This window comes from Oryza sativa, chromosome 9 (genome assembly GCF_034140825.1).
Source record: "Oryza sativa Japonica Group chromosome 9, ASM3414082v1".
In the NCBI taxonomy this organism is placed as follows: Eukaryota; Viridiplantae; Streptophyta; class Magnoliopsida; order Poales; family Poaceae; genus Oryza; species Oryza sativa.
The window spans coordinates 22340836-22354825 of record NC_089043.1 but is presented as its reverse complement, the minus strand read 5'-3'; the positions used below and the strand labels follow the sequence as shown (position 1 = coordinate 22354825).

Sequence of the window (13990 nt, the reverse complement as noted above, 5' to 3'; positions counted from 1 at the left end):
AATTTTTTTTAAAGAAGTAGCAAAAGGATATGCCATAGTATAAAAGGTGATAGGTGGAAGGATAAAATAAGACAAAAGTTGATAGGTAAAGAATAAACTATTACACAAGTTGATAGATGGGAAAATAAAATACTATCTTAAGATTACAAAATCCCAAAAAAATAAAAGGGTAAAATTATTTATATACATGGACGAAAGTATCATATCGGGAATGATCAATAATCAACCACCAGCTTTTATTAATCACATACTGCAGGGCAAGCTGCCCAGGGACAGTAAAGCGGATATCTCTATTTAACACACACCGCGTCACGCCCCAGCAAAGCACACACTCTCCTGTCTCCTCCAGTCTCCACACACACACGCAATGACTAAGCCTCTTCCCTCCACCATTCTTCTGATCTGCGTTTCAGCCATCGGGATGGTAGCCGCCGACGTCCCCGTGGCTGGACACCCAGGCTGCCAGACGAGGTGCGGGGACGTCGACATCCCGTTCCCCTTCGGCATCGGCGATCACTGCGCAATCCACCATGGCTTCAACATCATCTGCAAGCCTGTCAACGGCACCAAGAGGCCTTTCAAGGGGTCGTTTGAGGTGACGAAAATCTCTGTGCGCGATGCCAAAGCCTGGATGAAGATGCGGATCTCTTGGTAGTGCTATGACTCGGCCTCGAGCAAAATGAAGGAATGGGTGGATTTCCAAAACTTCACCTACATGCCCTTCAGGTTCTCATACGAGGATAACAAGATTTTCATCATCGGTTGCAATACAATGGCCTACATGAGAGGTGTTTCCGTAAGTATCTCCTCATATTTATGCTTTGACGACATTTTGCTTATATTAATATACTAGGCGCTCAGTACTGATCGTTACATAATCTCATTTAATTTAACGTCATAGATACAAATTAACATCTGTGACTTATGCAGTATGTCATAGGTTGCTTGTCCACATGCTCCGATCAACCAAAAAATGGTTCTTGCTCTGGCGCTGGCTGTTGTTCGGTGGATGTCCCGCCAGACCTGGGTTATCTTGAGGCTTACTTCAATAAAGACTATAACTCCTCAGAAATCAGCTACAGCAGTTGTGGCTACGTGGTAGTGATGGAAAAGGCTGTGTAAGTGAGTGGCTGGACTTCTAGTTTTGAACTATAGCACCACTTACATTCCCTCAACAAACTTCTGGGATGACTACAACGGGACTGTTCCGGCCGTGATGGACTGGATAATTACATGGGAGACATGCGAGGAAGCGAAAACGAACATGAGTTCATATGCTTGTGTTAGCAACAATAGCGAATGCCTCAATTCAACGAATGGGAGAGGTTATCGCTGCAAGTGCTCCAAGGGGTTCGATGGCAATCCTTACGTCAAGGACGGTCTTCTTGGATGCAGAGGTCTCTCTGTCTCTCTCTCTCTCTCCCTCTCTCTATTCAGCAAAGTATACAATAAGAACTTATATTCACGAAAGTTTGCTTTGTTTCAGATATCAATGAATGTCTTGATAACACTACTTATCCATGCGCTGGAATTTGTGAAAATACAATCGGGAGTTACAAATGTTCTTGCCCTCAAGGACAAAATGAGCTGGCTCGGGGTGTCTGTGTTCCAGATCAGAAGATTCAGAAGTCCCAAGCTTGGGTGATGCCTGTTGTAGGTACGTACTACAACTAGCAGTAGATATTCTTTGCTAATATATATATATTTACATATTGATTATCTTATTAGTGCATTGGTACGTACTACAACGCTTGCTTTTCTAAGTCAAGTCGTCGTTTGTCCTAGTATTGTTATTGGCTGACAAATTTATATTCGGCAACCAGGGGCAAGTGTTGGATTTGTCATACTTGTGATCATGGCAACTTGTTCGTACTTGATCCGCGAGAGAAGAAAGCTGCAACACATCAAGCAGAAATATTTTAAGCTACACGGTGGTCTACTGCTGTTTCAAGAGATGAATTCAAATGAAAGGAAATCATTTACAATTTTCTCAGAAGCAGAGTTGCAGCATGCTACAAACAAGTTTGACAAAAACCAAATTCTTGGCCATGGTGGTCATGGCACTGTTTACAAGGGACTTCTCAAGGACAACACTAAAATAGCTGTCAAGAAATGCATGACAATGGATGAGCAACACAAGAAAGAATTTGGTAAAGAAATGCTAATCCTATCCTAAATAAACCACATAAACATTGTTAAACTATTAGGATGTTGCCTTGAAGTACAAGTTCCTATGCTAGTATATGAATTTATCCCAAATGGAACGCTATCCAATCTCATCCATGGCAACCATGGCCAACACATTTCTCTAGTTACTCGTCTACGGATCGCCCATGAATCAGCTGAGGCACTAGCCTACCTCCACTCCTACGCTTCACCACCCATCATCCATGGTGATGTCAAGTCCTCCAACATCCTCCTCGATGTTAACTTCATGGCAAAAGTCTCCGACTTTGGTGCTTCCATCTTAGCTCCACTAGACAAGTCACAGCTTGTCACGCTAGTCCAAGGGACTTGGGGTTACCTTGATCCAGAGTATATGCAAACATGTGAATTAACAGATAAGAGTGACGTTTACAGCTTTGGAGTTGTTCTTCTAGAACTGCTCACAAGGAAGAACGTTTTCAACCTTGATGCTCCTGGAAATGAGAAAAGTTTGTCAATGAGGTTTCTCTCAGCTATGAAGGAGAACAAGCTTGAGAATATATTGGACGATCAAATTAGCAATGAAGAGAACATGGAGTTTCTCGAAGAAGTTGTAGATTTAGCAAAGCAATGCTTGGCAATGTGTGGTGAGGATAGACCATCCATGAAGAAAGTTGCGGAGAAGCTCGATAGGCTGGTTAAGGTAATGCAACACCCATGGACGCAACAAAATCCTGAAGAGTTGGAGAGCTTGCTTGGAGAATCTTCTTACATTATAAGCTCAGGAGCCTCGAGTACAGGAAATTTCAGCATCGAGAAGAAAGTTGTCAAGGACCTAGCATCAGGGCGTTAAGCTGGAATCTCTTTGCTACCCAGCATACATCATATCACCATATCATACCGCGTCATATTGTATCATAGTTTTCACTTACCCTAGAAATTCAGACTCAGTTATGTTCATTATTAAAAAAATTTTGTGTAAAAATAAAAAAATATTGTTTGTGTACACCTTTAGTCTTTATGGGACTATGTTTCATCATATATGAGAATAAGAAGCAAATCATACGAAGTCAAGTTAATTTTCTATCGCTGTACTATTTTCCCCACTGATTTATATGTGATTCTGTCTACCGTGTGGTAATTGCCTATGGTACACTTGGTTTCAGCATTTTCTTGACCAAACCTTGCAAGATATGCTGACCCATGCATCTTGCAACCTATCCTAACCAACTTCTAAACCCAAAAAATGTTGTCTCATCGTACTCGGTTGCGCATTGACAAAAGCTGCGTTTGGTCCGGACATTTTTCAGCAATTCCATCTCTAAAAATTAAGTTGTCAATGCTGTGTTTTAATTATAAAAGCTGTGTTTGAAGCGGATGAAAATAAAAATTAAGTTGACACGCACGAAACGAGAAAGTCATTAACTAAGTTTTAATTATTACAAACTTGATAAATATATTTGATATTTTAAAGTACCTTCTAAACAGAAAGGCAGAGAATACACCGTTTAGTAACTTTAGTATGCAATCGAAGTAAAATCTGAATCTTAACCGAAAATAATAGAGCTAAAGCTCGCAATGGAAAATGTACATTTGTAGTCTTGCACGCAACAGAGCATCACGCGGAATTCACCGTTCGAAGTCACAGGACCCTGTGGGCTGTGAAACAGTCGAGTCTTCCATGATACTGAGCGGAGCGAAGAGAACCAGAACTGTCACTAGAAAAGACCGACCTTGTGACAGTTCTGGTTGCCGAGAAATTGTGTGATATGGACGAGGCCAGGTTTTCTCAGGTGAACGCGGCCTGTTTTTACTCAAATTTTTTCTTGGATTAAAGCAGGGCCATTGTGATGTGAACAGTGGCCGATTGGTACAGTTAGACTATCGGCCACACAAATTGAACGGATCAAGTTTATTCACTTATCAGGTCGCTGTAAATTTCCTTGTACTGTTGTACACACTGCTGAGACCAGTAGCTAGGCTAGCTCACAGTAGTTCGCCTGCGGAGGTTTTTCCCTATGTGCCATTAAAAAAGATGGAGCATGTCTATCTACCAATAAAAAGTTCGAGCCTCCCTCTATGTCATCGTCGAACTTTATTACGCCCTCCACACCATTCCGTCGCTATTCTGTTTTGGTTTAACTGTTTGGCAGCTCTGACATGTAGGCCGGGCGGAAAAAAATGTCTCTATTGCCCTTTCTTCTTTTGAGTGCGAGAGAGAGAGAGAGAGAGAGGGGGGGGGGGGGGCGGTTGAGTGCGGCGGCGCGGCGGCAGCCTGGAGGAGGACAGGGAGGCATACATGCGTCTCTCAGTGGTGTCGTCGTCGGAGAGGGGTGGTGGTGGTCGATTCCTCCGGTTTCTTCCTCTCACTCCTTCCCCCTTTCTCCCACGCGCGAGCGCACACAAGCAGCGGCAGCCAGCGCGCGGTGGCGCGGCGACGGCCGGGCACGGCGGCGCCTGGTGCTTGGCGCGGCGGCACGGTTGCAGCAGCGTGGGTCAAGGTGAGGGAGGGCGATGCGGGTCCGACGGCCGTGGTGGCCCTTCGGCAAAATGGAGGAGGAGACGGCCGGGGAGCACCGTCGACGGAGCGCCAGGCAGGAGGCGGTCTGGCGCCGGATGGGGAGGCAGCCGGCGGTGTCGCTGCCTCGGCTCGGTGGACGGCGGCGCCGGTGGAAGAGAAGGCTGTCGTGCAGGGCGACGTGGCCGTGGAGGTGGAGCTCGCCGCGGAGTCGGCCTGGCCGTGCGCAGCGGCAGCACTCACGCGGGCCGATTTGGCTGCGGGCGCGGTGGAGGACAGGCGCGGCGCTGGCGATCGAGCGGGCGGTGGCGATGTTCGCGCTCGCCGCGGAGTCGGCGCGGGCGGCAGCGGTGGAGGACAGGCGTGGCGCGGACGGGATCCGGCGCGCATCGCTCAGCTCATCGGCCCTGGCGTCGAGCCGCTTGAGCTGGCCCTCAAGCTCCAGCTCTCCTCCAGTAGCGCGGCGAGCTCCCCGTGGGTGGCGCCGACCTCGCCGTCGATCTTGCGGTCGACGGCCTCGAGCAGCATCCGGAAGGCGCGGGCAAGAGACGCCTCGACGTCGGCGACGAGGGCGTCGTACCCGGCCATCGCGGCCTGGTCGATCGGCTGCGCCACGCGCCAGGTGAGGTCGCCAAGCAACCCCATGGGCAACAAACTCATTTGGCTGCGCCGTTACCCACTGTTAGAAAAAAAACAGATGGAATGATGTGGAGGGCGCGATAAAGTTCGACGATGGCATAGAGGGAGACTTGAACTTTTTAGTGACACAGAGGCAGGCATCATTTTTTTTTTAATAGCACATAGGTAAAGACCTCTCGCTACAGTGGCAGGATAGAATTAACATGGATGACAACAGGGGAGATGAAGCGGTTGTCACTCAATGCTGCTATCACGCATGGCCTACGCGCTTAAGTCACGTCAGTCGTTCGAAGTCTTCCGTTGTTATGTGTAGTTAGTAGAGCTGGAGGATCGATTACGATGGAGGAAAAACATTTTGAAAAATAAAAATATATGCACTCTTTCTTTTCGACGTGAAGACCCGGGAGTAAGTCGTCGTCCATAATTCTTGGAATATATTTATGATCAAATATACATTTTTCGAGATCTTTATTACTCCTTCTGTCTCATTTTAAGTTCATGTGTATAATAATGAGTTTTTTTTTTGCCCAATTTTGATCATCTGTCTTATTTAAAATTTTTTTATAATTAGTAATTTTGTTATTATGAGATGATAAAATAGGAATAATACTTTACTCGTAACTTATGTTTTTAATTTTTTTTTTCAAAAGTTTTTTTTAAATAAGACGAACGATTAAAATTGGACGCAGAAAATTATACTTACACTTAAAATGGGACTTAGTCTAGAATCTCACGAGCGAGACAAGTTTATCCCCCTCTGAATTCTTTTTCCATCGCCACAAGCATATCCTACCCATCATATTTAAGGAGGCCGCTGCCGAAATTCCCAAGCACACCAACCAAAACGCACAACAAACCGGCTACCTAAGGAGTACGGACAAGCAAGTGCAGCATATGGAGCGTCATCAGCTTCTTCTTCTTCCCGGATGCCTTCTTCTCTACCTTGGCGCCATCGCTACGCTTGCCGCGGCCGACGTCGCAATTCCGGCCGGTGGCCAGCCTCCGGGCTGCCGGACAAGGTGCGGCGACGTCGACATCCCCTACCCTTTCGGCATCATCGACCCAGACAGGCCAGACTGCGCCTACAGCAGGGGCTTCCAGCTGAACTGCACGTCCGTGAACGGCGCCGCGAGGCCTATGTTTCACAATATCGAGGTGACCAACATCTCCGTGCCCAACGGAAAAGCATGGATGAAGACGAACATATCCTCCCAGTGCTTCGACCCAGAAACAAACAGAACCTTGTACGATGACATATGGAACAGTTTCAGATATTCACCTTACTGGCTGTCAAACGAGGACAACAAACTTATCGTTGTTGGTTGCAACTCACTAGCTTACATGCGCAGTACCTCGGTAAGTAATTTTTGCATATTTTATACATTATCAGTTTCTTAAGGAATAGGAAAGGTTGATATTCTTTTTAATCGCAAATCATGACCTCACAACCCCAATTCCGAAAACAGAGCATCTTTACCTCATTCAAGCTAGCCCACTGTACTTGGTGTTTCTCAGCCACTCAAAAGTTATAGAATCCATAAAATAAAGTAGAGTTAATTACACTTTGGGCTAGGAATTTTTACCAAAGTTTCACTTTGGACGAGGGATAAAGTTATCTTATCACTTTGGACTAGATAAATTTACAAAAGTTTTAAATTGGACCACCCTTCTTCTCCATCAATCTTCCCTCCTTTTCTCTATTAAGCAGCCGCGCTATGGAATCTGAGGGATGATCAAGCAAAGTACCAGGATTCCTTCTCTCTCTGCTCTGTTCCGAGCTTGAGGAACCAGCAAAATCAAGACTGGTGGTAGCTGGCTGCTGTAGCTGTCGCTTGCAAGCTCAATACAGTGACTTGTTCTAAGCTCACATGATAAATTAAGGGAAAAATGGTAGAAATCAAGCAGCTAAATCAATGAGTAAAGAAATCAAGGTCAGGTGGAATATTGATTGGTTTATTGTGTTGCGGGTAAGCTCGCTAATGAAATCAAGGAGTGGCAAACAAAAAAGTGGTCCAATGTGCAATAGAAGGTAAGAAAACCTGGACCAAAGTGAAAACGTTAGATATAACCTAGTCCAAAATAAAACACAGGCAATAATAACCGGGCCAAAGTGCAATTCACTCAACTAGGCCAAAGTGCAATTCACTCAATAAACTATTTGTCAGAAGTTGAGAAAGCCAACTTCTATAGATTCTAGTTCACTAGTTGCATCTCATAATTTCTGACTTCTCATGTAAGGTCTTATACTAATTCTTAATATAATCATTATGTTATATTGATGGGTCATTTCTAATTGTCGATGCATGTTTTTTTTTTGACTGGAACTAAATTGGATATTTATGTGTTTTTTGACGTTTGATTCAAAAAATGTGCAATCATTTATCCTTGTTTCAAAGGGTAAGGGTAATGTAGGTAAAATTAGGATTCAATTTTTTTCTGTAAAAAACTTTGCATATCTTAATTTTTCAAATGAGACATGTTTGACATGTGAAAACTAGTTCGACTTGTCATAACATACATATAAGTCGAAATTCCCCCTCCCAAAAAAAATAAAAAGAACTTGATTGGGTGGATTTTGTGTGCGGCCAACTATATCACTACAGGGCATGTTCGGCTGCAAGGTGCAGCTGCCGAACAGGCCCACAACCAAAGAGGGCTTAGAGCCCATTTCCATATGAATCACAAATGAACTCTATGTTGAAGACACTAATCCTAGTTCTACTATGTTAAGAAAGCTATCTGTTTTGCAGCACTTGTTTTAACAAATATAATTGCAAACTCTCATGGGGTCGTGCTGTTATTTGCAGTTTATAACCCGCCAATCCATGCAGTACGTAATCGGTTGCTCATCAACATGCGACAACGTAGACCTTAAGAATGGCTCATGCTCTGGTGCTGGCTGCTGCCAGGCAGATATCCCGAAAGGCATACGGTATTACCAAGGTTATTTCAATGCAAACTACAACACCACTGCAATATGGAGGAGCAGCCCTTGCAACTACATGGTAGTCATGGAAACTTCAGCATTCAACTTTAGTACCACTTATGTCGACTCCACAGTATTCAGTGATACGTACAAGGGGATGGTTCCCACTGTCTTGGATTGGACAGTTGAATGGAAAAAATGCGAGGAAGCAAAAGAGAACAGAACTTCCTACGCTTGTGTTAGTAGCAACAGTTACTGTGTCGATGCCACCAATGGTCGCGGTTATCGTTGCAAGTGCTCTGATGGATACAAGGGCAACCCATACATCACGGATGGATGCGAAGGTCCCTTTCCGGCCATTTTGATTCCTCTACCCCTGCAAATTAAGAGATGTAGAAAAAGTATTATATTTTTAAGTCTTTTTTTGGCAGATATCGACGAGTGCCAAGATGCTCATCCATGCACGGGAATTTGCATAAATACGCAGGGGAGCTACACATGTACATGTCAACGAGGAAAACATCTGATTGACGGTGTTTGCAAGCAGAGTTCCTCTTCTTGGATTATACCTGTCATAGGTCCGTTACACTCTTCAGCGTCTCAAAAAAAAAGGAGAAATTGTACATTGACACCAATCTTGAACATAATAGCGCATTACAGTAAAACCAATCTGAACATATAGTAGGAATCAATCATATTATTCATGTTCATTAAAATTTAAGGTTGAAAACCCCGGAAATGCTTTCAAATCATCATTTTGGAGTAACATCACTTTGGAAACCATGCAGGTGGAAGTATTGGAGTTGTCACCCTTGTGACTATTGTGACGTGTGCATATCTCATCCAAGAAAGAAATAAGCTACACAGCATAAAACAGAAGTACTTTCGACAGCATGGAGGTCGACTGCTATTTGAGGAGATGAAGGGTACTGCATTTAAAATCTTTACGGAAGAAGAATTGCAGAAAGCCACTAATAATTTCGATGAAAAGAAAATCCTAGGTCATGGAGGACATGGCACCGTTTACAAGGGATTTCTAAACGGCAACACTGAAGTAGCAATCAAAAGATGCAAGACAATCGATGAGCAACAAAAGAAAGAATTTGGTAAAGAAATGGTAATCTTATCCCAAGTCAACCACAAAAATATTGTCAAACTATTAGGTTGTTGCCTTGAAGTGGAAGTCCCAATATTGGTGTATGAGTTTATCGCAAATGGCACACTGTTCCATCTCATTCATGATGGCCACGGCAGGCACATCTCTATATCCACGCGTTTACAGATTGCTCACCAGTCTGCTGAAGCATTGGCCTACCTTCACTCATGGGCATCGCCTCCAATCCTCCACGGGGACGTCAAGTCATCCAACATTCTCCTTGATGGTGACTTCACAGCGAAGGTCTCTGACTTTGGAGCCTCCATCTTATCGCCAACCGATGATGCACAGTTCGTCACGTTTGTGCAGGGAACTCGTGGGTACCTTGACCCAGAGTACATGCAAACATGGAAATTAACGGATAAGAGTGATGTATACAGTTTTGGGGTTGTTGTCCTAGAGCTACTCACGAGAAAGAAACCATTAAATTTTGACGGGCTAGAGGATGAGAAAAGCCTATCTGTGAGGTTCCTTTCTGCTGTCAAGGAGAACAAGCTTGAGGAAATCTTGGATGATCAAATTAAGAGCGAGGAGAATATGGAGATTCTTGAAGAGATTGCTGAGTTGGCCAGACGATGCTTGGAAATGTGTGGTGAGAATAGGCCATCAATGAAGGAAGTTGCAGAAAAGCTTGATAGCTTGAGAAAGGTTTTGCACCATCCTTGGGCACTGCACAATCTTGAAGAGGCGGAGAGCTTACTAGGAGAGTCATCAATTGTTAGCTCGGAGGTTGTCAGTACGGGAAATTTCAGCATTGAGAAGAAATCTTTAATAGGCCTAGAATCAGGAAGATAATCGCTAATAACCTTGTTGTATATCATATCCCAGGAAATTATATAGGTATACTCCAAAAGTATTACATGTATAGGTAATCGTCATCATATATGGAATGATTCATACATGTTTTATATGTGTAGCTCAAGGTTGCATCATTGTTAAGATCCAAAGGTGAGGTTGTTGTTTCAATTGCTATTGTAGCTTTACCTTTCAAAAATCTATGTACAATAGTAATTGATTTGATATTTGACACACATTTTCTTTTTATAGTTTGATCAATTCTCATACTGCTAACAAATCACGACAACATGTACTTTTCAAGAGGTTAGGATCCATATGCTTTGCAAGTTTATTTATTCTCAGAAATAGCTTATCAGTAACCATTCACCTGCACATATATTGAACACCAAGGCCTGCCGACATACTATAATTAGATCTCCTCATAAGAAACTACCGTTCATTATAATCTTGCATACTCCAATAATCAAGAGAGTGGCATAATATACTTTGCTTGTAAGCCAACCGCTTAAACATTCTATTACCCATAGGTCAATCTCCATCAGACCAATTGAAAAAAAAATAGTTTTATTACCCATAGGTCAATCTCCATCAGACCAATTGAACCAAAGAAAAAAAATAGAGCAACTATGTGTATGTAAATTGTTTCATAGCAAAACAACATTACCTCACAATGGCATCAGTCCTACAGTGGCTGGTAATGGCATCCGTATTGGGAGCATATACTCCTGAAATCAAACTATTTGTCCCACCCTTCCTTGAGAATCGTTGTCTGCTCCTGTAAGAAGTATACATAAATATAAATCAGCATCTTAAATTATATAAAAAAAAGGATTAATCTGAAGGCAGTTTCTGAACAAACCGATTGTTATCCTACTCCAATTAACATAGACTTTTTAGAGAAATATTAAAACGCTTAATTTAAACCAGAACTATAAATCTATACTCTAACCAACAACTAAAAAAAGGGTTGGTACTCCAACCAGTATGCAGTTATGCACACGAGGGTTGGGATGGGAGCATTGGACCTCGGGATGCTGCATCAGGCGGTGGCGGCAGGAGATTACCGGAGGACGGGATCTAGGCGTTCTTCCGCGCCTGCTTGATGCGGTGGTGGCGGCGCCGCCCTTCCTACCGCCGGTCCGCCCGTCTCTCGGCCGCCGCATCGATTGATGATGAGGGGAAGAAACCTGCGGCTGCTTGGGCTTGCGGTGCGAGGCTGCGAGGTGAAAAAGAGGCCAGTGTTGATGGGCTCCAAAATTCAGATTGGTGGCACTGGTAGCCCAATAGGACTTTTGTTTCGGTAATTGGGTTTTACATGGTTCTGTAGTTCGAATTGGGCCTCGTGGTGGATAACGGATAACTGGCCCGTACATCAGCAGAGCTGTTGATGACGAGGCAAAAAGTCCAGTTTGAGTCCCTCAGATATAGGTCGAATCTAAAGTGCATCCCTCAACCGTAAGACCGGGTACAAAGACTCCTTCAACTATTAAAACTGGGACAAAATGACTCCTAAGATAGTATTGAAGGTGGTTTTCGCTGACGTGGCATCCACGTGGCAGCTTAGTCACTAAATAAACTAAAAAATAAATGTGGGGCCCACATGTCGGTGTCCTTTCTTTTTCTCCCCTCTCTTTTTTTTCGACCACGTCAGCAATACAACCCTCCACAACAACGGTGCCCTGCACTCGCTCGATCCGCCTTCTCCCCCTTCTTCAGCATCGGTAGAGGCGGTGGTGCCGTGCACTACTACAAGAAGGATTTCTCCGTGCAGAGCTTTTGTCCATCTGTAGCCAAGTGTCTGCACCCAACCGCACCCGTGCGGTTGGGTTAAGTGGACCGCACGGGATAATTGATTATCCCATGCGGTCAAATTATACCGCCCGCACGCAACCAAAAAAAAAAGCCAAACAAAAAATAGAAAAAAATCAAAAAAAAAACCTAACCTTAACCCTAGAAACACCCGTCGCTGCACCCGGCCGCCGCCCGAGCTCGCGGATCCGGGCGGGGGGCGGTCTCCCGCCGCCGAGCCTGCCACTCCTGTCGCACCGAAGGAGAAGGAGAAGGAGAAGGAGAAGGCGCGAGAGAGAGGAGAGAAGGGGGCCGGGGGAGAGAGAGAGAGGGGATAGTGAGGAGAAGATAATTAAAGGGGGACAGAGAGGAGAGAGGGGCGGAGGGGAGAGAGAGAGAGAAGGAAATTTGAAATTTTTTGAATAGGTTGAGAGGGAATGGATATTTTCCTGTGCGGGTGGATTAGGAGGCCCACATGTGAAAATTGTGTATTTTTCCGTGCGGGCATGTTAAGAGGGCCGCCTGCCAAAATCGATTTTCGCGTGCGGCCTCTTAAGGATCCGCAGGTAAAAATAGGAGGCCCGCACGTGAAAATAGGAGTGATTTTTACAGACGCACATGAAAAAGCTCCGCACGAGAAAATGGGAGGTCCCTGTCTAGAAAAATCTTATGTGTAGTAGTGGTGGTAGGCTGCGGCTAGCAGACCTTCGCGATGCTGCCCTCTGCGACGTTGCCGTCACGGAAGGCAGGGTGATTGTTATCCACCTAGCCTTGCCCACATCCTGATGGCCCTGGACTTGGATGTGGTGTAAGGCGGTGCAGATGGCCTTGCACTTGTAGCGGCACTCGTGGCAGCATATGTGCGAGGCCGTTGTAGCGCCGGCAGCGCAGTACCTAACAGCTATTCTCCGGCATCTCCAGGGCCATTTGAGGTGATGGGCATCGTCGACACCCTACGTGCACTTGTGCTTGCTTTAGGTAATACAAGCTTTCAATCATATGATGCCATAAAATTTTGTTTGGTTTGGTTGGTTGGTCAAGGTGTTTATGACTTTAGTTGCTTCAGTTCATCCACACCACCTGTACTACTGATGAAGAAAAGTACACACATTACTTTCCAATAGTAGAGAGCTACCGCAAGGCCCACGAGATGAAATGAGATGAAAGCCCACCACCGGCACCGCCCTCTCCCCTACCGCCGCTGCCGTCGATCACCGTTGGTTGCTCCCGCTCTCCATCGGCTCCACCCTCTCCTACACCCTCCTCCTCACCACCTTCCCTCTCCCCTTCCCCTCCTTTGCCGGCCGGTTGTGTGCAAAGTCTGGGACCACGACGTCAATCCAACGCCCCAAGGGATGCGAGTGTGGGACTGCAGCGTCGCGAACTGTGGCTAGCTGTAGCCAGCGCCATCACCGTCCTTGTCGATGCCAGAGAAGGGGGAGAAGGCGGATTGAGTGAGCGTAGGGCGCCGTCGTCGCGGAGGGCCGTATTGCCGATATGGCTGGGAAAAGAAGAGAGTGAAGAAAAAGAAAGGACGCCAAGTCGCCGACATGTGGATCACATGAATATTTTTTTTACTTTATTGACTATAGGCGGCCACCTAAGTAAAAACCACTTTCAACGTTGTCTTTGGAGTCATTTTGTTCTGATTTTAATAGTTGAAGGAGCTGTTATATCTAATTTTACGGTTGAGGGATGCACTCTTGTTTTGACCTATATTCGAGGGAGCCAAAGTGAACTTTTTCCTCATGACGAGGGAGAATATCCGGTGAAAACCATCGTGCCAGTGAAAATTCATAAAAACAATGCCTAAAAGATTTCTAAATTTATAAAAACAATACTATCAGGTATAGTCATAAAATGTATTCATACCAGATCTTAACTCCAAACTCAACTTCCTTCCTTTTAGAGAGAAAAAGAAAAGACAAATTTCAGGTAAGTAGTACTCCCTCTATTCCATAATATAAGGCGCGCACGTATTTTAAGATTTAACATTTAAAATATTTGACCAACATTTAGT

At 44.8% G+C, this 13990-nt stretch overlaps 1 protein-coding gene, 1 long non-coding RNA gene and 1 pseudogene across 3 annotated transcripts; 2 read left to right on the top strand and 1 right to left on the bottom strand.

Moving 5' to 3' along the window:
* Nucleotides 1–277: 277 nt before the first annotated feature.
* LOC4347340 (putative wall-associated receptor kinase-like 16) lies at nt 278–3219 on the top strand (annotated as a pseudogene).
* Nucleotides 3220–6035: 2816 nt separating this feature from the next.
* On the top strand, nt 6036–10436 carry LOC4347339 (putative wall-associated receptor kinase-like 16). Its single transcript, XM_015795686.3, has 4 exons — nt 6036–6658; nt 8110–8572; nt 8660–8806; nt 9017–10436. The coding sequence occupies exons 1-4, from the start codon at nt 6197–6199 to the stop codon at nt 10177–10179; spliced, it is 2235 nt and encodes a 744-aa protein (XP_015651172.1). The 5' UTR covers nt 6036–6196; the 3' UTR covers nt 10180–10436.
* On the bottom strand, nt 8309–11381 carry LOC9271007 (uncharacterized). 2 transcript variants are annotated; one of them, XR_001548538.3, is made up of 4 exons: nt 11208–11381; nt 10847–10957; nt 8733–8797; nt 8309–8604 (listed from the first exon to the last, which is right to left on the bottom strand). It is a non-coding gene; the product is annotated as an uncharacterized lncRNA (long non-coding RNA). The 2 variants fall into 2 exon arrangements; XR_001548537.3 differs by lacking the exon at nt 8733–8797.
* Nucleotides 11382–13990: the final 2609 nt, after the last annotated feature.